Source organism: Agelaius tricolor, unplaced genomic scaffold, assembly GCF_023055355.1.
Source record: "Agelaius tricolor isolate 1412-34295 unplaced genomic scaffold, bAgeTri1.0.p SCAF_15, whole genome shotgun sequence".
NCBI classification, from domain to species: Eukaryota; Metazoa; Chordata; class Aves; order Passeriformes; family Icteridae; genus Agelaius; species Agelaius tricolor.
Window position 1 is genome coordinate 15,211,811 of NW_027269275.1, and position 26,612 is coordinate 15,238,422.

At 51.0% G+C, this 26,612-nt stretch overlaps 1 protein-coding gene across 5 annotated transcripts in view; it reads right to left on the reverse strand.

The window, feature by feature from the left end:
- Positions 1-1,494: 1,494 nt before the first annotated feature.
- CPNE2 (copine 2) overlaps positions 1,495-26,612 on the reverse strand; it is a 45,922-nt gene continuing 20,804 nt past the window's right edge. For all 5 annotated transcript variants that reach the window (XM_071440661.1, XM_071440664.1, XM_071440665.1 and 2 more), the window contains 12 exons: positions 24,081-24,152; positions 20,481-20,564; positions 17,262-17,351; positions 16,975-17,073; positions 16,086-16,172; positions 15,870-15,929; positions 13,417-13,550; positions 12,697-12,751; positions 8,409-8,460; positions 7,374-7,507; positions 3,541-3,777; positions 1,495-2,082 (listed from right to left, as the gene is read on the reverse strand). In XM_071440661.1, the coding sequence (XP_071296762.1) occupies positions 1,975-2,082; positions 3,541-3,777; positions 7,374-7,507; positions 8,409-8,460; positions 12,697-12,751; positions 13,417-13,550; positions 15,870-15,929; positions 16,086-16,172; positions 16,975-17,073; positions 17,262-17,351; positions 20,481-20,564; positions 24,081-24,152 (1,212 nt within the window). In that variant the 3' untranslated portion in view covers positions 1,495-1,974. The remainder of the gene's footprint in view (positions 2,083-3,540; positions 3,778-7,373; positions 7,508-8,408; positions 8,461-12,696; positions 12,752-13,416; positions 13,551-15,869; positions 15,930-16,085; positions 16,173-16,974; positions 17,074-17,261; positions 17,352-20,480; positions 20,565-24,080; positions 24,153-26,612) is intronic.

The following is a 26,612-nucleotide window of genomic DNA, read 5'->3' on the forward strand; positions in this document are numbered from 1 at the left end:
AGGAAAAGCAGATGTGAGGGCCCTCTGCCTTTCTTTCTCCTGTTCCTACAAGAATGGACTAGGACACTTGGGGAATGCCTTGGAGTCAGCTCTGCTGTTCTCAGGGCCTGGCTCATGTAAACAAACTGCAGAGCTGTCCCAGCTCCTCACTCCATCTGTTGGTCCCATTTACCTTTGTACATCAGGAGCCATCTGACATTAAAATACTCCAGTGCTGGAGATGTGCTGGGAAGTGCAGAGTGCATGGGATGGAGGATAAATCAGACCTGAAAAGGGCAGCTGTGGCAGTAACCTTGCCCTGGGCTGCCAAAGCTGGAGACGAGTTGGCTGTGGCTGGCTCCAGCAACTCTCACTCACTGATGGATTTAGATACATTTTTTTGTTATTTTAAAGAAAAATCCGTGACTGCATAATGTGTGCTTCATCCCCTCCCCAGGGACAGCTCAATAAACCGCTCCTTGTCTGTGCTAGTTGTTAAAGTTTCAGGAGGTGTTAAAAGAACCCAACAAACCCCCACAAACACTCTACTAGCAGCAGAGTTTATGAGCTCCTGCAGCTGCGTGTGAGGTTCTCTTATGGAAATAAATAAAATTTTATAAAAATTTTCCAAAGCCGCAGACTTCGATCTGGAAGCTGAGCTGGATACAGCATTATTTTTAAACAAGCCACCCTTCAAAGGCTGCTTCTCCCTTTGCAAAAGGGTGGTGTTTGTTGTTTATTTTCCCTTCCAGGAGGTTTTGCAAGGCAAATGTTTCTCAGAACAGTCCCACCTCTCCCAAGGGATGGGGTCTCACCCAGTGCTGTGCTTGGAGCCAACTCTCTGTGGGACAGCCCGGGGCCCTCTGTGTGCTGGTGGCAGCAGTGACAGCCACAAGGCTGCTGGCAGAGAGCACAGGCAGTAGCACACGCCTGTGCAGGCTTTACAGAGGGACAGCAACCTCCCACCTCAAAGCTTCCATTAATGGGGAGGAGACTCAAGTCAAGTCTACTTGAGTTTGGAGTAGGGCTGGTGATCCCTGCCGGATGTTCAGCAGCACACTCAGCTTCAAAAGACCCTAATCTGGTTAGGAGCAGCATAAAGCAGCAATTAGCACATTGCTGATGAGCAGCTCAAAGGAGCTGCTGGAGAGCAGGATTTCATTACCCAGCCCATCTTCTCCCAAGCAGCAGGCAGCTTTTGTTACTCAGACTTGGAAAATTTTCTAGAGTTGGAGCAGCAGTGAACCATGAAACTCCCTTTGATGGTTTGTTGTGGGGTCACCAGGGCTTTCCCAAGCACAAAGACTCAGCTCAGGCAGGCATTAAGGGCATCCTGCCTTCCCCAGGGTATCCACCTTCACTAAATCTCCCTCTGGAATGCTGCCATTGACAGTGGGGCTGATCCTGGGCACAGCCAGCACAGCAACTGAGGGACCAGGACAGGCCCTGGCAGGGTGACTCCAAACACCCAGCACTGCTGACAGCCACTCTCAGACCTTCCCATCCAGGAGACTCTTGTTTTAAATGTCCAAGTTTCTTTATTAACCTGAGTATAACAAATATAACATGTACACAGTATAAAAATGAACACAGAACCTGACAGGTGTACAGGTACAACACAAATACATGAACTATACAACGACCAGTTCATTGAATGATAATATATTAAGCATTTCATTACTTGGAAAAAGCAAGTTTTGATCATAAAAATTGTATTCTTTACCACTGAAATTATACAAAGTACATTCAATACTGAAAAGTGACTCAACGGAGCAGGACCAAGGCATGGCCTGGCTGCTTAGTGTTACCTTGGGCCAGGACTGTACAAAATGAATCCAGACACTTTGCTGGGATGCGTCTTAAGAACTTAGCAATTAAATTAAGAAGTACAAAGTGTTTCAGGAAGGGTATTCTTCTCTTAAAAGCATGTGGGACGTGCTTTTGGCAGGACCAACAGGCTTCGGCAGCATGCAGAGGGTGCAGCCTGGCACGGCCCTACGCGGGCTCCGAGTTGATGGGGGGCAGGTTTTGGTGCTTGAAGTACTGCACCACTTGCTGGGGCAGCTCTGCCAGCACAGCTTTGGCCAGGGTCTCCTTGGGGACCTGTGAGCCAAAGGGAACCAACACCAGCGTTAGGACAGCCACAGGGGACACACTGAGCAAACATGGCTGGGCTGGCCCCAGCTCCAGATCTTGGCATTTCATTTAATACCCACTAGAGTCTATTGATAGCCAGCATTTTATACACCAGGGATCATTATATTCTATACTACCCTCCCTCCAGGAGAGAATTCACTGGTACACAGGAATAAAACATTCTGGGTAGGTCAGAAAAAACAGGTGTGAGTGGCAGGAGGTGAAATAGAAAGACACTGATTAATTGCAAAGAAGGGTAAGATAAGCACAAGCTCCATCCTTGGCAATCAAACCCGTGCCAGCAACAGCCTCTGTCCCAGAGCTGTCCCTGGATGATTGCAATGGACTCATCCCACAGAGGGGATGTGCAGGGCCAGTGCCACCATTGCCCCTTCCTACAGAGGATCAGGGGGCATGGGGCTCCTCCTCAGGACAATTCAGCACAAAGCCCTTGGCGTGTGGCACATCTGGGGTGCTGGATGAGGCCTGAGTGGGAGTCACCATAACCAGCACAGGGCAGTGGCAAGGGGCGTGAGCCCAATGCTGCCACACTCTGCTGCAGGAACCCAGATCCTGCTCTGAGTCACTGGTTTGTGCTCCCACCTGTCTGACCATGACGGGGTGGAGAAACATGGCACGCTCAGGTGGAACCACTACAGAGCCACAGAGCACAGTCACCCTCCCTGCAGTGCTGATTTATGTGATCCACGCCACAGCATCCCTGAGGCTAAGACAGAGCAAGACAGGCAGGTACCTCTTGCCTCTGCCTTGGCTGTTCCACTTGCAGGGTAATTTCCAGGTCTGCGTAAAATTCCATTTTACGCATCCATTTTTTTTATCTTGACATTTATTTTTTTGGGGTCAAATAATTAAACCATATATCCCTACATTATCCAAATCATTTGTCATCAATACACTTTCAATTAACCTTCCTCTATATTTCCTAGTATCAAAAACAATAACCAACTGTCATCATCACTCTACAACCAACCCCAAACAAACATAGAATTAACCCCAGAACCAACCCCCCCCAAAAAAAACCAAACAAAAATACAAACCATGATGATAAATCATCAACCAATCACCCACCAAATTTTACATTCTTGTAGCTTATAAAAAGCATGACACTGAAGATGTCAAGATGGCTGCCACACACACCCAAGGACAGCTGACTTAGTCCTAACCTTACTGTTAGTTTTTGCTAGGTATATACATGCAGGTATCCATGCTCCAGTGTAGATACCCTGGACACCTTAATTAGGTAGACAGCCCATCTCCCCAGGATCCCTCCCTGCCAGCCCATCTCCCCGGGATCCCTCCCTGCCAGTCCATCTCCCCCGGGATCCCTCCCTGCCAGCCCATCTCCCCGGGATCCCTCCCTGCCACCCCATCTCCCTGGGATCCCTCCCTGCCAGCCCCGCTCACATTGCGGAAGTTGCGGAAGGGCACGAACTGCACGATGTCGCGCACGGCCTCCTCGCCGGTGTGGGAGCGCAGCACGCGGCTGTCCCCATCCAGGAACTCCATGGCTGCAAAGTCAGCGTTGCCCACGCCCACGATGATGATGGACATGGGCAGCTTGGACGCCTGCACCACGGCGTGCCTCGTCTCGTCCATGTCGCTGATCACCCCGTCCGTGATGATGAGGAGGATGAAGTATTGCTGCGGAGGGGAGGGCACGGGGTCAGAGCCAGTGGGATGCCAGTACAGATGTAGAATTCAGGACATCTGAATAAAATCTAATATCTAATTCAGAATCCCTCTGGCTGTCCTGGATTGCCAAGACCAGGGGGCTCAGAGACCCTGGCACAGAGCCCAAGACGCCTGTGGTTTTGAGTATGACCCATGGAGCAAATTACCAACCTTATATGAGGACCTCAAGCCACAAAAGTCTAAGTAGAATAATAATTAGTTTGTCACAGCGGGAAAAATCGATTTTTGAGGTTTTAAGAATAGGTGTTCAGGAGGCAAGATGGAAGAATTTAAGTGTGTCCAGCCTTTCTCCTTCTTCTTGGCCTCCATCTTCTGCTGTGATGCTGGCACTTTTAGATTGGTTTAGAGTAGAAGCTCACTGTCTAACATAAATGATAGGTATTGGAAAGTAATTGTAAATACTGTACATGTAGTTTTTAGCATAAAAAGATAACACCACCCCGGGGGCAGGCAGAGTGCCTCTGTCTGTCCTGCTGAGCGGACCTTGGCAGGGCAGGAGAAAGAATTTTATGGATAAGAAACAATAAACAACCTTGAGACCGAGAACTGGAGTTCTGACTCCTCCTTCAACCACCAGGCTAAGAAAAAAGACTTTCTGACATATCTTGAAGTCACTCTGACCAGCTAGAGTCCCCAATACACCCTCACACTGCAGTCAGGGCTCACACATGTCGAGGAGTGGCAGGGCCCCTGGGGGTTTGGGGGTGAGTTTCACCATTTCCCAGGTCAGCTGGCATTTCATGCCCTTCAGCAGAATCCAGAAATTCAAAATTCCAGAATCCAGAAATTCCAGAAACCCATGGTTTTTGAAAGATCTTGAACAAACAACAAACCAGCTCCCACTCCAAAATATTTTTCTGAATTACTGATTTACTGTACTTAATGAAGCAACACAAAATCAACTTCCAAACTGCACAGGATCTCTGTCAGGGCCAGGAGGAATTCAGGGTTGGGACATGAGCCCAGCTAGGAAATGAAATCTCCCTCTGCCCGCACACAGCGGGGTGTTTTTTGGGGTGCTCCCATCAACATCTCCCTGCTCTGATGGGAAGCATCTCCTGCATTGCACTGCCAGGCTGTGGGGCCATCCCACCGTGCTCCTGTACAAAGCCATGGCTGTGGGAGGCACTGAGGGGGATGCAGAGGGTATCAGCGAGCTGGGGGATGACAGAGCAGCAGCATTAGGAACTGCTCCCCTTCCCTTGGGAAAGGGCTGCTCCTGCAGAGCTGGAGAAGGATGGACAGAGATGGACAGACGGTCCTGCTGGACTCAGCTCAGCAAACCTGGAGCATGTGGACCCCCGAAATCCCATCTCCTCTGTCTCCAAGGAAAGTAATAGCTCAATTTTGGCACATTACAGAGCTTGCGTGTGCTGGAGAAATGACGAAAACAAGCACTTAAGAGCACTAAAGGCCTTTGTTCCTCTCCTCATTCTTTCCATTTCCTCTGAAAACCGCTAGTGCAGCATCCTGGAAAAGCAGAGGAAGGAGTGCTGCCCCAAGCCTGTTTTTCTGGTCTTCCTCCAGCCCACATCCCCTGAAACCTTCCCTAAGCCTCATCCACTCTTGATGCTCTGCAGTGCTAAACTCCAAGTACTAAGAAGGCTGGGTAGAGCTTAAACACAACTGAGGACACGGGTGAGGAGCCAAGCCAGACCCTTCTCCACTCCAGCCCCTTTTGATGCATTAACCCTGCCTGCACAGCACAGTCCAGGGTTTAGTTTTTATCTAAATATGAACTTTTGAGAGCAAAACGTGGTGAACCATAAGTCTGCAGAGCAGGACTGCAACATCTGAGTCTGGAGGACAAGACTGAACTTCAGGAGAGGACCTGCTCTGGTCATAACTGGAAGCTGGACTTGGACCTCACCCCATCTGGGAACCAGTATGGGAGGAAGAGTATGAAACCTTGAGGGGAGCAGCTGATAATGACTTTCAGCTGATTCTCCCTTTCCCTGCCTGGCTTCTCTCCTGGAAACATGGAAAGGGTTATTTCCCTTTGTTCCCTTCTTTTCTGTGAAATTCATAACAGCATCTGAGAAAAATGCTGGAAAATATGCAGGGAAAGGGGTGGGGAGGCAGAGCTTGTCAAATGTTTATCACAACATATTTCAGAGGTCAAAAGAAGTAAGAGCTGATGCTGGGAATCAGCCTCAAAGCCCAGGGGCTGCTTGGGGTGATGAAGCAAGGGACCAGGAGGCACTGCTGGAGAGCATCAGTGGGAGATTCCCCAAGGAGCAGTGGCAGTTTTGGTGGTGTCAGTAAATGACAGCAGGACAGGGGTGCTGGTGGCACCTCCGGGCTCCAGCTGCAGTACTCAGCCAGGGTGGCACCTCTGCCAAGCCACAATCAGAGCTGCTGGTGCACAGGGACCAGGCTAGGGGGTCCATTGCACACCAACCAGCAGCACCTGCCTCCTTTCTCCTCTTTCTTGTTAAAATGGCTGATCTCTGCATCCATGTGGGCTCTGGGATGATTCCCAATCCGTTTGCAGGACTTGGAGGGATTAGGCAGCACTGAACAGCATGAGGTGAGAAAAGGGGAGGTTTGGATGCAGGGACCCTGCTGGAAAGGTGAGTTTTAATTCCCCAAAGCTTATTAATCCTTCCCCAAGAGCCAAATGGTGTAACACCCTTCTGTCCCTCCCCCAGCCCCAGGATGTTTTAGTCTCCCATCCCTTACGAGCTGAGGGCTGTGTTTGTGATCTGTGTTGCTATGGAAAAACTATGAGGATTTTTGGTTTTATTTGAAATGCTGGGAGCAAGCGAGAGCGGGAGGAAGAGGAGGGCAGGTTCAGGCAGCCACTCAGCACCAGGGGTGGCTTTGATGCATGAGCTGAAGAGGGGATGGAAGAGGAGAAGACCCTGGGGGAGTGAGATCCCTCATCAATAACGCTTTGTGCTGCCAAAAAACCACCCGAGCCAAGCCAGGCTTGCCTCTGACGGCACTATTAGTGCCCATTATTTAAAATCTCCCTTGATTAAACTATTAGTGCCAGCAGAGGGGTGCAATTTGCATATGATTAGTGCCTCTGCTCAGTGCTGAGCCCGTGGGCTCTCCCTCCCCCACTGACAGCGACACAGAAAACGAAAAAATGAGGAGAGACCTGGATCTGTGCTGAATTAAACCACATTCAGGATTTCCTTATGCCTGGAGCTGGGAAGAGCAACAGCACTCACAGCAAGGCTGGAAAAGGTCCTTGTGGGGAATAGGTTATAAGTGTGATCCTGCTTTGCTCCAGGCAGGAATCAGGGAAGCTTTTACCCCAACACCTCCTGCCATGCAACTGCTGATGCCCAAGCTGAGCTGTTTTGGCCAACAAAATCCAGGGGCCAGATCTGCCATCCTCCATGGGCAGCCTGCTGCCACAGGGACCCAAGGGAGCTCTATCTTGCAGACTTCAGCTGCTCATCACACCCCTAAGAGCACACCTTGGTCACCACTGGCAAGGCTGGACCCACAGACAAGGGAGAGACATGAAACCCAGCTCAGGCTTTGTGTTCCCCTGCCCAGAGCCATCAGATCATGGAATCTCATGGACTTACAGATGCAGTTTCCTGTTGGGTGGCTTGAGCTGCAAAACGAGCCACGTGGTTGATGATGGGCGAGAAGTTGGTGGGGCCGTAGAAGCGGATGTGGGGCAGGCAGGCAGAGTATGCTTGGACAATGCCCTCCACACCTTCAGGGAAAGCAGAGAAACATTACAGAGTGACACAGCTCAGGACCACAGCAAGCCCAACCAGGAATCATTAGCTCTGGAAATGGAGCTGAAGTCAGATCCACTCCCCCCACTTCCTGCCCGAATCATCCCAAATTTCTGAATATCCAAGCTTTGTAGTGGGTCCTCAGACCTTCTGTGGTAGGGAAGCCCTCGTGGGACCCACAGTCAATGAAATCATTCCTTGGGATTGTGAAAAAATCTCAGAATCAGCCAAGGAGGAGGAGCAAAAAGAAAAGCAAATCCTGGTCTCTGAACATAACCAAAAAAGAGACAGAGGGTCCACAGTAGCCCTAGTATAGATAGTAGCCCTTACTACTCAGGATTTGAGCAGTCCTTCAGCCATCTCTGTGAGCAGCTATCAGCTGCTAAATGGAGCATTGAGTCTGAATTCCCCATCTGCTAAGCAGGCCTTGTGTTTCTTGCAGCCTTGCAGGGGGAGCAGACGGCTGGTAGGACACACCAGACAGCAGAGCGAAGGCGGATTTTACACAGTCTGAATCCAGCTGCATCTTACCCTGGGCCTTCCTACACACCCCCAAATTTTCTGTGATTTCCTCTGAGTGTGCCTTTAGCATGTGCTCTGCTTCACTGTTCATATCTGTCTCTAAACATGCCTTGAAAAACCCCCATGATCACAGAATCATGGAATGATTCAGGTTGGAAGGGACCTTAGAGATGATCTAGTGCCAACCACGCTGGCATGGGTGGTGATGCCACCCACCAGATCAGGTTGCTCAGGGCCCCATCCAACCTGGCTTTGAACACATCCAGGGATGAAGGAGTTACTGAAGAAATGCAGAGGAAGGACAGAAGGCACTGAAGGCATCTAAGGAGTCCTAAGGGCCTGGCAGATGCTTACCTGAACAGAATGGATTCCTGGGATTGAAGTTAATGGCAAACTCATGGGATACCTGTGGAGAAGAAAAGACCCAAGTTAATTTGGAGGGCCAGTGCAGGGCAGGCAGCTCACTAACAGTTCAGCTGATGCTGCACGGCTGGTTTAAGTGTGATGCTCCCCTGGAGCAGAACCAGGTGGTCACAGAGTTATGGTCCAAATAACTGCTGGGTTAGTGACACTTCCCAGCTCTCTGCTACCCAAACAGCAAACACAAACATGGTCAGGGCTGAGCAGCACTTGAGGATGAACCAGTTCTCCAGTGCCCCCATCACGGAGCCTCCTGAAATTATCACACCAGACATTCTCCCACAGTTATCACAGCATGTCTGTCCACGTGGCTTCCTGCTGGCTGCCCAGAGGGGAAGCAGGCAGAAGGGATGCTCTCAGTCAGCTGTGCCATCTCACCAGTCACTAGGAGAAATTACTTCATCCTGCTGCAGGTTTTAAAGAAAGAAAACTCAAACTCATCACAGGGAGTGCCAGTCCTGGCAGCATCTCCATTCCCCATCTCTCTGCACGAGGATAAAGCAGCAGGAGATAAGAAGACACAGAGTGAGCTGTGCTGAAGACCTGGTCTGGCATGTCAGGTACAATGGCAAACCAGCAGCTGATTAACTTCATCCTCTGGGTCAGCATGAGGGTGAAAGGCAGCGTGGGAGAGGTGATGTGAAAGCTTGGGTGTGATGGACAGCAAGTCCCAGCATGACCTGAGCTGGTTTTAATTGCCTGTGAAACCATCCTTCCACCACAGCACATCCAAGACCCTTTGGCTTTCCCACCACCTCCTTTCAAGCTTTCAGAGGGAGATGGTTTTGCAAAAAGGTCTTGTGGCAAGAGCAGAGAGCCCTACACCTTGATCCCTGGCTGATGCACTGGACAGCAGTTGCTTTGAGCCTGTCTCAGCCAGCACAGAAAGCTGAGCAGCCCAGCTGCAGGAGTGGGCTCCTGGCTTCCAGAATGAACCTTTCCAGTGCTGGTGTGGGTCAACAGCCACCAGATATGTGGGGTTACACATTCCTCACTCTGCTCCCAGCAATTTAGGCACTCTAAGAAGCAAACAGACTCTCAGGAGCATCAAGGATGTGCAACTGCCTCTCCCAGCACCTCTGAAAGTTGAAGGGGTGATTTGGGCCTTCAGGCCACCAGCTCAAGGACTCTGAAACAAAAAGCTCCCACCCTGTTTGTGCCAGTGTTACAAAACAAGGATATTGTCTCCCTCTCGGAAGGGTGGAGGATTGCTGAGCTTTCCAGCAAGGGAATTGCTCTGGGACACACAAATTCCCAGTGCTGGCAGAAACGAGTGTCCCCCAGAGCCGTCTGAAGGCAGAGCCCGCCCGAGGCTGCGAACGCAACACGCGTCTGATTCAGACTTTCCAATTATGCTGGGCATTGTGTCCAAAGCAGCAGAAACTGTTGTTACAAGAGGCTGTGGGGTGGGAAACAGCAACCAAACAAAAGTAAAGTCAACCAAAAGCCTTCCCCATACTGCAAAGCTGATGGGCTGCCTGACTGGCGACCGGCCACAGCCTGCTCGGGTCTCCCCAGGCCTGCAGAGCACCACCAGAGCACCCACAGCCACCAGGGTAGAGACAAGCTGAATATATGGCTGTGTTTTGCATACACCCCTTCTCACAGAAGCCTTGATTTTGGGCAATACACCCAAATTCAGTAATTCAGTTGACTTGCAGTTGTGAATGGGCTTGCTTTTTTTTTTTTTTTTGAAGATGTTCAAAATTCTGTCATGAGTATTTATAGACAAGGCAGGCAGAAATATTTCCATGTTTTGCTCTGCAAAAGAGGGGTTTCTCTTTCTTTTAAGAAGCAATGAAATGGTTTCAAGCTGTGTTCCTCACTGTCTACAGAGCAGAACCCCTACGTGGCAGAAGTGTTGCAAAACCTCCTCTGGAGTTTTTATGAATTTTACATATATAAAAATATATATCTACATATACATATCTCCTAAAAAAAATCAACAGGAGGGCTTCAAAACAACAAAAAAACTTAAAAGAAAGGATGTAATTCCCTATTCAGCTTATACTTTGAAAACAGTTTCTGTGGAGTCCAGCTAAATGTACATGGAGCACCTACAGCTATCCCATTCCCCAGTAACTCACAGGGAGAAACTTTTGAACCATCCCAAAGGGTAAGAACAACCTCACAGAGGGTTCTCTGCCACCTCCAGAAGGAATCCCATCACTGCCATGACTCAGTTTGCCTATACATATATATATACATATATGGCACAAGGATGGAAGGCCTTGGAGGTTTCACATCAGTCAAGCCCCAACCTTCCTTCAGCTGATCCCGTCTCCCAAACAAACCCAGGTGACCGGTGTGGCTCCAACATTGAGAATCCCCCTCTCTGCTGCTGCTTTGCCTTTGCTCGTCCCCCAGAAAGCACAACCCATCTGCTCCCCTCTGCTGTTCCCCACCAGGAAAGCACTCGAGGCTCTCCACAGAGCTGTTACACCGCAAGATGTTCTTTGACATTTCCAACGCGACTTTTGTGTGTGAAACATCTCGCTCCGACGGGCGCCGGAGAAGCGTTGGGGGAGCCATGGCAACGGGAGCACAGAGCACCATTTATACCTCTTGTATCTCCTGGCAATCTTTACTTGGGTCCATGGGTCTCTGATTTCTGTCCACTGTCACACAGGGCTGCTGCTTTGGCTTTGAAATTACCCAATGAGCCTTGACAGCCAAAATGAGTGAGTGGAGCCAGTGATGCTTAGAGAGCTGGGGAGAGAGGAAGCCCCAAGCTGGAGTGGTGCAGGGAGATGCACCAGGGATGGCCCCACTGAGAACATGAGACAACTGATGGGTCATGGGTGACCTGTAGGCATGGCCCAAGCACCTGGGGAGGAAGAAGCTGCTCCCCACTGGGGCTTATTTGGGCTTAGAGATCATTCTGGGGAAAAACAAGGTATTTTTTCTGGTAGCTTTTACAGAGCATCTCCTGGCCCACAGGAGGCACGTGCAGAGCCCCCAGCCCTCATCCTCAACCCAATATCCACCTCCAGTCTTGCAGAAGGGCTGTTTCCAGCCCAGCAATGCCCTTCCTGTGGGCACTGACTCACACACATGGGCAGCACAACAGGATGCTCTCTGTGACAATCCCGAGCTGCTGCGCCCTTTCCATGCCTCCTGCATTTGCCATTCCCATTTTTCTCCCCAAGTAACAAATCCCTGGCAGCAGCTGGCTCTGAAGACCTTGGAAGATGCTTACCTAGATTTTCCCAACAAAACTGATAAAGTGACAGACCAGAGACATTTGGAGGCCAAGGAGGATGAATCAGCTCCAAAGTGCACATGGAGGGATCTCCTTCTGTGGCTGGCAAACAGCAAGAGCTCCCACTTGAGTCATACAAATTCTGGCTGCTGGGAGGGCAGGGAAAAGCACAAAGCCGGAGCAGGCAGGACATCCCCAGCCACGAGGGCTGGCAGGGATGAGCTTCCCAGCCCAGCTCCCAGCTGCTCATGACTTACATGCCCTGCTGTGCTCAGCCCAGAGCACAGCTCCCCTCCCACAGAACACAAAGGGCTCGCTGAGATCCAACCCCAGCCTGAAGCTGGGAACGCCTCAAAAGCAGCGAGCAGAAAGAAAATGCACATGAAGGGCGTGAGCAAAGAGCAGCCAGAAGAGCCAGCCAGTAATTAATGATGGTGGTGTCCCAGCACATTGTCTCAGCCCTGAGAAGATGCTCCCCATCTGTCAGCCAGGCTGCAAGAACAGCCCCATTCCCTGCCCTCCAGAAGAGCAGGATGTGCAGCTCAGCCCTTGTAGGACCAGTGTCCAATCCTAACCAAAGATCAAGGTGGATTTTTGGGAAAGCTCCTGTGCTTCAGTCCTTGCAGGCTCTGCCTGTGCAGCATCAAATCAAGGCTCCCTAGCTCCCAGCCCCCTTCCAGACTTAGCTGCTGTCTGACACATTCATCCAGAGGCCTTTTCCCTTCCCCAGAATTGTTCCTGCCTTCTGCCAGGAAAATGAATCAATGCCTGGCTCTGCCTATTAATGCCAGGGAGCTGCTGCTTTCATGCCAGTGCAGAATGAAGGAACGGGCTGCCTGTGCCCCATCCCTGCCTTGCTGCCCACCCACACTGACACATCCCACCGGCTGAGATTCCACACCTGCCCTTTCCCCCTCTCCCCAGCAGCTTTTCCCTGACCAAGCCCTGGCAGTTCTGCTCCTGCCAAGGCAATTTCAGGACAAACCCATCTCAAACACTCAGGTGGCTGCAGCACTTCACCTTCCAGTCTGGCGGGAGCTGGGCGCCGAATCCCAGAGCAGGAAACATCTTGTCCCTAAAGAGAAGGAGGAAAACATATGGGTGTACTGACACACACAAAGCAGGCTTGCACAGCTTCCCCCAAAACATGCAGTGCTTTTCAATGGGAGATAAACATTCTTAAGAGAGAACAGATATCCCCCCTTGGATTTGATCTTTAGAGAAAAAGGAATCCAGCTTTGCTCTGTTTCCCACAGAGACCAAGAGCATCCTCTTGCCCAAACACACACGTCTCTTGCAGGCATGTAACCCTGGAGATTTTAAAAAGTGAGCAATCCATTTTGGTCACAAGAGCCATCATAGTGAAAGCAACAGACTCCTGCTTTGTTTTCTCTATCAATGTCTGAGATGATATTTTTTCTATATTTTCTCCACTCCTCAGGATGTCTGAGGAATGAGGCAGTCTGGGGTCACAGCTCTGACAGTAAACAACAGCAAGCTGAGGGCACCTTCCCCCAGGATGTTCCACCTCTGCTAACATCCTTCCCCTCCACAGCAGCAATGGGGGGAGAGGAGAAAGCCTATCCCAACCCTCTCCTCCTGCATCCTGATGTTTATGGTAAATAACATCCTTAGGGTATTACTTAGCCCTAGATCAAGGCAGATGCATCCCAGAAGCCTCTTGGGAAGCCAGGGAAACATCTGCAAACAGGGGTGGTGGCAGAAGGGCACGGTGCTTACGAGTCATAGTCCTGGATGATCTGGCCCACAGCCCAGATGGCTGACAAGTACTCGTTTGTCCCCAGCGGGTTGATGTAGTGCAAAGAGGAGGGCTCCTGGGGGTTCCCATTGGAAGCTGTGAAGTCAATCCCAACCTGGAGGACAAGAGAGAGACATAAACCCATCCTCTGTTAGCAAATGCCACCAGAGACCAATCCTCCACTGCTGTGAGGCACACACACAGTTCCCTCAAACCTCAAACTTTGGAAAAAGTTTAACAAAATCCATTTCTTGCAAAAAGCTGATTAAATACTACATTAGGCAAAGTCATTCACTCTTTCCCCTCCAGTTTCCACCAATGAGCATCACACAAGGTGTCCCCAAGCAGCCCCTAGTCCTGGAGCAAGCCACCACCTCCTCCAGCTGAGGGTTCTCACTGCCCATCTCCCAGGTGCACAGCAACTGAGTAGCCCCAGGGCCACCAAGGCAGCCAGGGCCACCTGGGTAACTGGACCTCAAGGTCTTTGACCAAAGCATCACAGCCCTGAGCAGACCTTTCCCTGCAGGCAGGAAGACCAGCTCTTCACCAGGCTTCCCCGGGGACCAATATATGCTGAGCTCTCAGGGGACTCTGTCAGGAAGGCACTAAATTAGGCTTTCTATTTAAAGGCATTTGTAGAAATGCCTATCTCAGACCCAGATAAATCTGGCCAGGAGAGGAGAGATGCTGAGCAACCCAATCTGATGTGACTGGGAAGGGAGAGCTGGGACAAGGCAAACAGGCAGCGTGACTGCACTCGACTGGTTTGCTTTGCAAAGAGGCAAAACCCAAAATAACTCCACTGCCTAAATCGAGCTCAGGGATTTTGCTCTGTATCTATAATGGGGGAGGACAAATAGCAGTTTGCTTGAGAAGGGACCTTGGCCTGGCTGGGGCAAGAGGACATCACAGCCCAGGAAGTGCCACCACCCTGTGCCAGGGTGGCTGGAAAAAGGGCACGGCGGGACAAGGGAACATGTTTTAAACTTGCTAGGGTGTGGGTTTGGATTGGAGAAAAGGGAGAAATGTTGCACAGTGAGGGTGGTGAGGCACAAGTTGTGCAGCTGTGGCTTCCCCATCCCTGGAAGTGCTTAAGGCCAGGTTGGACAAAGCCCTGGGCAAGCTGGTCCATGGCAGGGGGGTGGAACGAGATGATCTTTGAAGGTCCCTTCCAACCCAAACCCCCCTATGGTTCCATGAACACCTAACTTCTTTATAAAACAACTGTACAGCCTCTCCAAACCTGTGGTTCACCTCTGGAACACCCCTGCACAAGTTCTGGCCAAGCCACCATGGCCAGAGAGCAAGAGGGAAACTGAGGCACGGCGTGGGGTGGAGTGAGACAGGCAGGGGCCCTGCTGGTGCAAGCAGTGCCATCAAGAGCAGCAAGACTCAGGCACTGGGTCTGGGAGGGACACAGCTGCTCTGCTTTCAGCACAGGGCACACAGCTGAGCCCAAAACCCTTTCCTCTGGCCTCAGCCCTCCTCTCCCTCGGTGGGGAGGGCACCAGTGGCCTCTCCAAATTGCAGGGGGTGTGTGCAGCATGCTCCTGCCAGCTCAGGTGTTTCTGCAGTGTTCCCTTTGGAAACACACCCTTTGGACCAAAGATGCCTTGGGAGGAGGAGCCCTCCAATAACCAGCAGATCTTTAGATGGGGGGAAAATTTCTGCATTCAAACCTAATTCACACAAGGGCTCCGTACTACCAATAAATTCACTGATTTTCTTTTCTATTCACTCTCCAGCACCCAGACCAAAGCACACAGAGGCAGAGCAGCACACAAAAAGCTCTCCCAATCATTGCTGTTCCTATGGCAACTCTTCCTCCTCCTCCTACTCTTCCCCCATCATGTTTTCAGAAAAAACAACAAAATACAAACTGATCTAACTGCGAGTGCCTGCAGCTCTCTGGGTACTGCACCAGGAAAGTTTGCAGAAATTGAGAAGCCCACTTCTGCATTGTGGTGGTTTCACTCAGGATTGCCATGTTCTTGCTTATTTACTCCTGACAAGCTGTGGTCCAGCTTGAAAAAAGGTGGAAATGCCAGTAAAAATGCAGAAAACCATCTCTATAACATCCCAAAGCCTCCCATCTGGGTTCAGAATAAGGAGAGCTGCCATAAAGAAAATGAGGGTGGCTAAAGCTTGAAATAGGGAGGGAAGTTGGTGACACTTTGTGAAGGGTCAGAGGGTCTTTTTGAAAGTCTAGCATTCAGCCAAAGTCCAGCCAGCTCCCTCCATGCTGCTGGATGTACCTCAGCATCCCCAGAATCCCCAAACCCACATGGTTTAACAGCAAAATGGGCAGCTCCTGTCATCCCAAGCTGGTGTCAAATCTCACACTGAACCTCGCTCCCCAGTTCTGCCCATCACATAGGTGTTACTACTACTATAAGTAAAAAAGAGAAGGGCAAAGAGAAGCAAAAGTCCTTACAGTGAACATCAGTTGGCAGCCTCCCAGGATGTAGTCCAGGAAGGAGAAATCTCTGGTTATCTGAAAGAAAAACCAAAAAAGCAGTGTTTCAGCAATTGTCATCATTATTCAGGCTATGCAGGCCCTTGGAAACACAAGGGAGGCAGAGGATAAGGGATGGGGGGAGCTGGAGAAGCTCAGTCAGGGCTGAAGGAAACATCTCGGTAACATACTCACCTTGCAGGACTTGACAATGATGATCCCAGAGTTCTTGTAATTCTTTTTCTTCTTTTGCTTTTTGGGGTTAATGCACTCCAGCTCAAGCTGTAACACACGAGACAGGCCCTGGTGTGAGAGCAGTGCTGGGCTGTGCCCCGTGGCTGCAGATGCCACCAGCAGCACATCCTGGGGGCAGCCACCCTCCAGTGCAGAGGAGGAAGATTTTATTGCCAGGCTATGGGTTGCAAATCCAGAGGAAAAATGGGCTCAGTGCCTGCCTCTGGCACCACCACCTTGTGCAGTCCTAGACAGGGCACTTTCATGCCTTTGTGCCTCAGTTTCCCCAGGCAGAAGACTCAGTGCACCACACATGCTGTTTCACACCTCTCCATGCCTTGGCTAAGATCTCCTGGCCTGCAATCCTGGTGAGACAGCAGTGCAAAGCTCTGCTATCCAGGGGTCTTCACAGCAGCCCTTCAACCAGGAGGCATCTGCCAAGGATCTTGGCCAGCTTCAGGGCAAAATGAGGACACCTTGGGCACAAAGCTGGTGTTGAGCTGCACTCCTGGGGACCAGGCTGCCCCTGCTGCAGATGCAGCCCCAGCAGCAATTCACACCTGCCCTTCTGCCCCACAAACCACAGGGCACCTCCAAATCAGGGGTGCTGCTTCAGACACCCAGCAGAGCCTGACTTTCAGCAAAGCCTGCCTCAGCTCTCCCCAGCCCAGATGTTTCAGCTACAGCCATAGCCTGGGTCACTCATGGTGGGGGTGGAAGGAGAAAGGAACTTGGACTTGGCTTCCCCTGAGCACAGATTGAGGGTGCAAGAACCAAAGTCTACCATCAACCCTGAGGAGCCCCTTCCTCATTCTTCCTCATTCTTCCCCAGAAGCATGTCAGCACTTACAGGAGAGGCATCTTGGGCTTCACACAGCCTGGCTACCGAGGTCTGGAACTCCCCGATGAAGTCGTGTCCCCCATCGCTGTCGTAGTCATAGCACACCACCTGGGGTGGAAAGAGCACAACCAGCCTCAGGAACAGCAACCACCTCCTGCCAGAGCTGCTGGAGTCCCCAGCCTCTCCTGCTGGAGACCCCAAACGAGGAATTTTTTGTTGCTTTGGGGTTTGTTAATAAGGCAGCCATGGGGATTCAGATGTTTGAGAGTCAATCCCCACAGGGGGCTCCCCACTACCTTTATCATCTTCTCCATCTCTCCATCACACAGTGACACCAAAGGCACAGTGAATGGCTTCCAGACAGGGTCCAGGGTGTATTTGATCACCTGCAGGGGGGAGCACAGGAATGCTGTCACCACGGGCACACCCACAGGTACAGATCAGGACAAAGCAGGGACACATCTCCAAGAGTGACCCTGAAGCAGCTCCTGGTGGGCCAGGCCAGGCAAGCTGTCCCAGCCCTCCCCTGCCTCCATAACTGAGACACAGCAGGTGTGCTGGTCTCAGGCTGCAGCAGGTGTGAGTTAAACCAGGTTTGTTTTCATTGTGCTGGGTGATTGATCCACCCATGGGAGCAATTAAGGAAATCTGCCTGAGAGAACAGCTGTGGCACACTGGGCAGCACGGGCACAGCAATGCCTGAGCACGGGCACAGCCACTCACTGCACAACCCCTGGGCCAGCAGCTGCCATTTCTGCCCTCTGCATCCTCTGCTTGCCCCCTGCTCATTGCTTAGAGCCCCCCAGCACCCAAACACAGCCTGAATCCATCTGGGCTCTGACCACTGAGAAGATGGAGCAGCAAGATGCTGCAAGCAGCCTTGGAAAGCCAAATCTGCCCGGGGCACATTAAGCTCTCTTGTCTCATCTGTGTAACATCTGCTGCCTGGGCTGGAGAAATATTAATTGATGCTTTTTGACATTTCCTGAGAGAATGCAATTGCTTGGTAGAAACCTGAGCAAACTGGAGCGGGCTCCAGGCACATGCTGTGAACATCAGAGGTGCCTGCAGGGCAGGCAAAGATCCCTTTTCACAAAGGTGTGGTGCTCACAAAGAGAGATTCGCAGGGATGTTCAGAAAGTCAGGCACAGGCAGCAAATTAACCCTTTTCTGTTCGAGGCAGCAAATTAACCCTTCTCTGTTCGAGGCAGAAAATTAACCCTTCCCTGTGCAAGGCAGCAAATTAACCCTTCTCTGTTCGAGGCAGAAAATTAACCCTTCCTGTGCAAGACAGCAAATTAACCCTTCCCTGTGCGAGGCAACCACGGGGGATTCTGGTGTGAAGGGCCTTGGATCTCTGCAGCTGGGACAGTCACTGCACAGAGCAGGGAGGAAGAGATCCATGGCTGCTGCTGCTGTGGGCAAACAGCTGCAGAGCACCTGGGATCCTGTTTGACAGCCAGGCTCTTCCTGAGAGTGGGGGAAACCCCGACAGGGCAGGAACAGCTCAGCTGAATTTGTAAACACCTCCTCCAGGAGCCTGGGAGAGCAGGGGGAGCCCACACATCCCAAAATGCTGCCTGGTCACCAGGGTGGGTGGGGCAGGATCCAGAGTTCCAGGTGAGCTTTCACATCTGTGCTTGGACAACAAGCTGCAGCAGAGCATCCCTCCTGCCCTGTCACACCTGCCCTGTCTGCTGGGGCAGGGGAAATGCCAGCACCACACTGAAAGCTGGGTCTATTCCTGCACTGGAAGCTGCAGGAATGGAGAATTTTATTTCTTCATATGCAGCCTCAAAGCACAAAGATGGTCACAGCACCATAGAATGGTTTGGGTTGGAAGGGGCCTTAAAGACCATCCAGTTCCTGTCCCCCACGATGGGCAGGGACACCTTTCACTAGACCAGGATGCTTCCAAACCCATCCAACCTGGCCTTGGACTCTTCCAGGGATGGGTCACCTACCATGGTACCCCTTCTCAGGGCAGCTGGATGTATGCAGGGCTGGGAAGATGGAGGCAAGCTGGAGCATCCATTACTTGAAAGAAAACTTGTCTAGACCTTGATCCAGTGAGACAGGACAATGGGCAGCAACTCAGAGGAAACACCAGTACAGACATCTGCTCCCCACAAACCTGACAGGCTTTTAGAGATCCCAGCAATGGCTGGTGCACAGTCACCTCCCCATGCCTCTTCCAGAAGGAAGGGCTGGGGGCCACTCCAAACCCCCACATCTGAGAAACACATCTTGTTGAGTCAAAGCCCAGCTACACACACTGAATCATGAGGGGAAAAACAAGTAAGGTCCCAGCCTGCTCCCACAGGAGAAATACTAAGGTTGATGTGAGCTAAATATGCATGGAAAGGTGTGTGGGAAAGCACCAGAAAATAAACAGCAGAGCTGAGGTTGTAAGGATGGCCTGGATTGGTAGCACAGGACACAAGGCATTGCCCACATCCTGGTGCTCACGTGCCTGTGGGTGTGTGAGGGAAGGAAATCCTCATGGACTTTGCACAGAAGTGGTAAAACCAAACATATGGAGAGACTTTGTAAACAAACACCACTTTCTCCTTCCACCTGAGCTCCCCCTGTGTTTTGTTACAGCAGTTTCCTGTGATGGTACAACTCCTTAACCAGGCTTTGAGGGGACAAGAAAAGGGATGGAGAAAGAAGGGGGTGAGATGGAGCTCTCTTCCTCTGCCATGGAAGCTGCTGTGAGTCCCCCCTCGAGTGATTCCCCCTCCCCTCTCTGCCAGCTGACAGGAACTATGTACAAACTAAAAAGAGCATTAAAACAAGCTCTGAGGAGAAGAAAGCAAGCCGTTGAAAAGTACTTATTAGTCCATTGTTAAAGCAAAATCCAGCCTTTTTCTCCCTGCCTATGCTGTGCCTGGTATTCCTAACACCACTGGCTTTAGCAGCTTGAGAAGTGACCAGCTGAGACCAAATTAGCACAGCAGGTATAAATGAGGGAGAGGAGGGCTCAGCTGGCCCTGCTCACACCCACCAAGACCCTGGTACAGCTCTCTGCCTCCCTGGCTGTGGCTCTGGCTCATGAGAGACATGAGGAGGGTGCTCCTGCACTGAAACTGGAGGTGCCTCAACACCCAGCTTAGGTGGGGAAAAAGCTCATTTTAACCTTTCCCCACCTCACACCACCTCTCTCCACCATCTCCCCAGGTCACAGCTCATCCTGATGCTCCTGAAAGTGGAAGGAGAGTGGCCCAGAGCTGGGTCTAAGCCCAGGACTGGAGATTATCACGGGCTTCAAGACCATCTTCTTCTCTGCATTCTGGATACAGCAGTGCACAGAAAATATTTCAGGACTTTGCTGGCCCCAGTGAACCTTCATCTGCTGGAGTCCAGCAGCCTCAATTGGACACCAGGAAGCTGTGAGGTTTTGAAATCCCTGGATCCCACCCTGCTCTACAGGCAATGGATAACTCCATGAAGGGCAAGAGGAGCTGATGTGAGGATGGAGGTGTCTCAGCAGCTCAGGTTGGAGTTTTGCTCACCTCTGTTCTGTGAACCAGCATCCACTTCCCATCATCACCTGGCTTATAAAACTCCAAGAAGGGGTCTGACTTCCCAAAAAGGTCCTGGAGGGAGAAGAACAGGATGGGTTACATGGTGCTCTGCAAGCAGCAGAGGTCCAAGGGAGATGTTTCTGTGTCACTGCCAGCCCTGCAGACACTCTCCTGTCCTCGTGGGGCCAGGTCAGGCACTCTGGCAAACAGGCAGCACCCACAGGCAGTGTCCTGGCTGTGTGAATTCCTGGCTGTGTGAATCCCCTGGATTTCCCCAGCACATTTTGTGAGCTGGGTGTGTTGGCACCCCAGCGTGTGCCTGTACCTAATGAGCTTTCTGGACACAGATGCCACAGAAAACAGCCCCAGCTGGGAGGCAGCTGCATTTGGGCTTGGAAAAACATCCAAAGCCTCAGAGGAAAACCAGAATTTTGAAGTGCATGTCTTGGGGGAGAAAGGAAGAAAATCCACCCTCCTACACACAGCAGCAAAGCATAAGCAGAGGAAGTCTTTAAGGAGCGAGCTGCCCTGGTGTTGACAGGGATCATGTAACACCCTGAGCAAGGCAGCCCTGAGTCAGTGTGTGCTGCCTGTGCTGCCAGCATCTCCTCAGATAATCCCCCCACAAAGGCTCTGCTTTGTGGGAACGTGCACACACACCCCTCTGCTGGGATCAGCTCGGGGGCTGCCTCGGGAGGAGGAAGGCACCGACAGGGAAACTCCAGCTTTTCTAGGCAGAGCTTCATTCCCATTCAGAAAAAAACCCAAGGAGTTGCTAAGAAGAAACCAAATCCCAAATATTCCAGACAATCTATGGAGAATTTAAGTTATTTCAGCTGGGTTTTCCTCCTAGAGGAGAGTGGGTGTCTGGATCCTTCAAAGAGCTGGAGGAACTTTTTATGGGTTTGTGCTTCTGAGTGATGCAGTGGGGATGTGAGGGGCTGTGCATGGGGAAGGGGGAAATGTGGACACCCCAGGACCTCCTGTCCACAGCAAGCCCAGGAGATGGCAGCTGGGATGCACATGGGTTCTAATGATGTCCCAGCAGAAAATCCATCAACATTTCCATCTAAATCCTGTTTCTGAAGCCAGCCAAAAAAGTAAATCACTGCAAAGTGTTTTGGCTTGGGGAAACTACAACTTGCTTCAGTCAAAATTCTTCTGCAGAGAAGCAGACCCTAAAGGCTCTCTGGTGAGATGAGGCTATTTTTTTCCTACCCTTTTTCACACATTGGTAGGCTAGAAACACAAGCCATTCCTTCTGCAGCTTTGTGGCTATAGCACAGCTCTCATCCCTCACCCACCACCTGGGCTTGGCACTTGCAGGCTTCTCAGATGGATTAAAGAACCAGTGGTGGGTACCTGACCCTGCCTGTGCTGGCTTAACCTCCCACCAAGGCAGCTTCAGCAGCAGCCCAGCGTGGGCTGGTGGAGGCACTGGGGAGCTTTGAAGGATTTGCTGCCATCCCACGTGCATCAGCCTGGCTTGCAAGTCCAGTCGGCCTTGTTCTCTTCAAAGCAGGGTGGGAGATGCCTCCAAGCCACAAGATTGTGGGCTGCTATTTTAAAACATCAAACCCACCCACATCTCACCCCTGCAAACCTGGCAGGAGGTGGAAACTGAGCAACCAAAGGAGCTCAGCAGACCGGATCGATCTGCAAATCGATCCAAGAAGTGAAATGATCCAAACTGGTTTAAAACACTATGGAGAAGGAGGGTGGAGCTGGCACCTCCAGCAGACACAGCTCCCTAAATCACAGACACAGCTCCCTAAATCACAGACACAGCTCCCTAAATCACAGATACAGCTCCCTAAATCACAGCTTCCAGCAGCAGCTCTGGCTTGCAGCACTTGCTGTCCCCCAGCCATGCTGAAGCACCACTGCCCTCCTGCTGTCCCCACTGCTGTGGTGGCACAGACAGCCCTGGGCTCCACGTGCCTGGCCCCAGGTGGAAATGCCTCCTCTTCTGCAAGATATTTTATCTTTCAACAACTCTCCCAAGAACTGATCATAAGGTATGAGAGCCCCAGGCTGAATTTGCTGCTGACATGCTCCTGCTTTGCAGTTTCAACATTTACATCAAGGTAGTGAGATGCAGGTGGAGAGGATGGGATGTGATGGGGAGGAGGACCTGACTGCAGCCTCAAAGAGATCCCAGCCTCAGGGCAGCCATGGCAGAAGGAGCTGCCTGGGGCTGAGCACTGCTCCAGGCTGGGCTTGTGGCACAGCTGCCAGTAAGGGATGAGCACAGCTTCAGCTTGGTGTGTGCACTGAAGATGATCCCTGACCCCACCACAAAGTCCTGTGAGATCCAGTCCCTCCCTATAATGTCTGAGCCTGTAGCTGTGCTCCCAGCTCCGTGCTCTGTGGTACAGGATGCTGCAACTCCCCAGGCTGCAACCTTAGCCTTGGTTTTCTTTTGTTTATTCAATTTTCCACTGTCTTTCCTAAGCTTAAACAAGTTTTACCCAGCTCCCACAGTTCCATTTCAACCATAACCAAAAATGACACAAAAAATATTGGTTTTCATCCAATATTCCAATATCCTTGTTCAAGGGCCATTTTAATTTGCATTAAGTGACCTGAGCATCCTTTGCTTGTGAGCAGGGCTTTGAGCACTGCAGCTCTGTCCAGCAGCATGGGAATTGGCAAAGAACCCTTGTCAGCTCTTGGTGACAGCAAGTGGTCACTGAGCACAACCTTTCTGCTGACACCTACAGATGAAATTGAGCTGTTTGTTACCTCCTAACTGGAGCATTTGGCTCCTTGCACTAGGCAGGGTAAGTAGAAGGGTAGAAAACAGCCACTTCCAACAGGTGGGAAAAACAACTTGGATAAACCAGATACCCACTGAATTTTAACAACAGGACTGCGTGAGCCCCATCTTCTGCCCCAGCAAATACCCTCCTGCCTGGCTGCTTGCTTTACCCTGTTTTCAAAGAAACCCAGGGCCATCCTGCCAATAAAACAAGCTCTGGAGAGACTAGGAAAAAGGAAAAAATAATATTCCCATGGATTGCTTAGCAACAGGAGTGGTTCAAGAGGAATAGCTCTGGTTGCCTGGTAAATAAGGTCAGAAGATGCTGTTCAGAGAGGCTTTAAGAATGTTTCCTGTGCATCACATTCAAAGCAAAGCTCCTGTGCTCCCTGTCCCTGTGAGATCCTCACTTCCTGGGAGAGGACAGGCCCTACACTTTGGTACAGAAGCAGATCTTTGCCCCGTTTCCAGAGGGGCTGAAGGTGACAGGCCAGGAGCTCTCAGCTCATGGAGTCAAGGGTCATCAAAACTTCCAGCTCTGTCAGGAGGCAATTCCAAAAGCTGCCCCTGAGGCAGTAAATCTGCTGTCTCTGAGACATGCTGATACACACAGAATCCTCCCACCTGGAGATGTGTGATGATGAATAGTGACAACAGGGAAACTGAGGCACAGCTGTGCCCAGCAGCCAGAGGATCTTGCCCAGTTTTATCCTTAAGTTTTCTCCAGTGGGACTGCTTTCTGTCACTGCTAGACCCAAAGCAGAGATTTCCTTAGATCCCAAGGGCAGAAATTTAACATGGCATCCCCCAGACACAGCTCCACTCACCTTTTTATCCAGTTTTCTGCCAGCCATGCTCAGAGTAATCACCCTGTTATCTGAGAGCTCCTGGGCAGCTATCTGAAAGACAAGGGAAGGCTGCATTCATTTTCAGCATAAAAAACTGTGTTTCTGGTAAAAAACACAACCCCTTTCTTGAGTGTCATGCTGGACTTGGTCTCACATGGCTTTTCTGCACCAGGGCTCCTTCAGGACCTCCAAGGAGGAGAAGCCTCCAAGGACTGAGCCAAGAGGAAGGAGAAGCCATCTGAACCCTTGCCAGCAAGATGTGCCACCTCATCCTCCATGTCCTGGGCTGGGCATGGCAAAAACATCCTTAGGGGAACATTTCCCTCAGGGGAAATGCTGGTGGAAGGCAGGACTTGAGCCATGTCTCCAGACGAGCTCCTGGTAAGGCAGCCCCAAGGATGAAGAGCCCACGAGTGCTCCTGAGGAGCTGCAGCAGGCAGGAGCACAGCCCAGACCCCTGCAGCTGGAGAGACTTCATTCCCACATGCTCCAGAAGGGCTTTGGCTGCCAGCCCCCAGTGGGCCAGTTTTGTCTGGAATGTGGTCTAATCAGTCTCTTGGTATTTTAAAGGAATGTTTATAACAAAACCCCACATTTATTCACTTTTATTACAAGCCATTTCCTGAATCACTTGTCTTTTTTTTCCTGCCCAAGCATCTGCTCTTCACCTCTCCTTTCTCTGATCTCTTGAGGTGGGCTGAGCTGTTCCCCAGCATTTCCAGCTGCATCCCCCTTCTCCCAGGGCAGGAGCCAGCACCAGGACAGCCAGGAGCACAGCCTGGACATTGTCCTTGTGCATGTGCACTGTCCCAAGAATGGTTGCTTGCTGGCTCTCACAAGGGGCTGTCCTGCACTGAAATCATGCACTGTCATTACACCAAGGCTTCGAGAAAAACTTGCAGAACTCCAGGGGACAATTTTCTACAGAAGGAGCAATCAGAGGGTTATTGGCACTTAGGAGAGCTGGGGAGTTGGCAGAGATGCAGCTCCTGCATCTGCCTGGGCAGCTGAGGGGATGAGCCACAGCTCCTGGGCAACCTCCTGGCCTTCCCATGGTGGACACAACTCTTTGGTGCACAGAGGAGCCACATGAACCCCAGTTTTCCCCTCTGCTCCATACAGGAGTTCCCTATTGCCATGCCATGGAATTACTTTTCTCTCCCACCTAATCCCTGGCAGGTGTAAGCAGTCACCAAAACCAGCAGGAGGAAGAGAAACTGCAGGGAAGAGGATGAAATCTGCCCTTTCCTCAGCCCCACAAAAGCATGCCCAGCTGGAATCCAGCACTTTGGGGCTCCTGTGGGCTATGTAAAAACCAGGCTGTGCAGACAGGCCAGGAATGTCCTTGTGCCATCCTGTCACAGTTGCTGGTGGCATCCTCTCTTGGCCAGCATGGACAGTAGCAACATCCCCACCACTCTGTCCAGCACAGGGGTGCAGCAAGATTTTAAAATTGACTTCTACAAACACAGAATTTTGCTTTGGGATCTCCTCTCTTCAAACTCAGTCCCATGTGTTCAGCCAGGGCTCTTCAGCTGCATTCACCTGTGTGGCATCTCAGCCAGGAAAATGGATAGCTGGGCACAACTGAAGGGAATGAGGACAAGGAAGTCAGACTTTGGCTCCAAACTCCCTGGAGCCTGCTCCTCCAGTGGTGTCCATAGCCTGTTCTCCAGCACTGCACCAAGGGAAAGGTGCCCACACACACAGCCCTGATGTCATCACCCACTCCAGGCCAGGACAAAAAAAACCCAGATCAAGAAATCATATCAGTTCTACAAAATGAAGCAGATGCCTCTGCCCCTTGGATGTTTAATGGCACATTAGTGACACAACAGGACCTTCCTTTCTCTAAAGCATGTAACCTTTGAACTTGGCTGGAAACTTTTCCAGCTCTTCCCACTCAAGCAGCAGATGGGATGTGAGAGCCCTGGGAATGGCCCCACTTCTGAACCTCACTGTGGCTTTTCCCCTTGCATTTAAAGACTAACTGCAGCAATTAGGAGAGAAAAATATCTTCCCCTAAAGCAAACAGAAGGGAGATGGAGCAGGTCCCAGGCTTTTAAACCTCTCTAGTGCTTTTAAACCTGACAGAAGTTTAACTCCTTGCTGGCCTTTCCTTCCACAACTTTGCAGCCCAGCTGCACATTTCACAAAACCCCTAACACAGCAGAGATCCAAAAATGATGGGAGCTGAGGTAAGGCAGAAACACACCTAAATTTAGTCTCTTCTTTTTCAAAAAGAACATTGCTGAAGAGATCCGCAGCAGGAAGGCCACTGCCCGAAGGGGTCTGGATCAGAAGCAGTGGCTGTTGCCATGAGAGTTGTTGCCATGGCACATCCTCATCCTACAAACAAAATCACCCATCCCTGCAAAAGGAATGAGCCCTATTACCTGTCACTGCACCAGAGAGGTCTGAGCAGGCGCCTTCTACCAGATAACAAACAACGGCAGCACAGATTTACTTTGTACTTCTGCAGATTGAGGCATTTTTTATTTCTGAGACTGA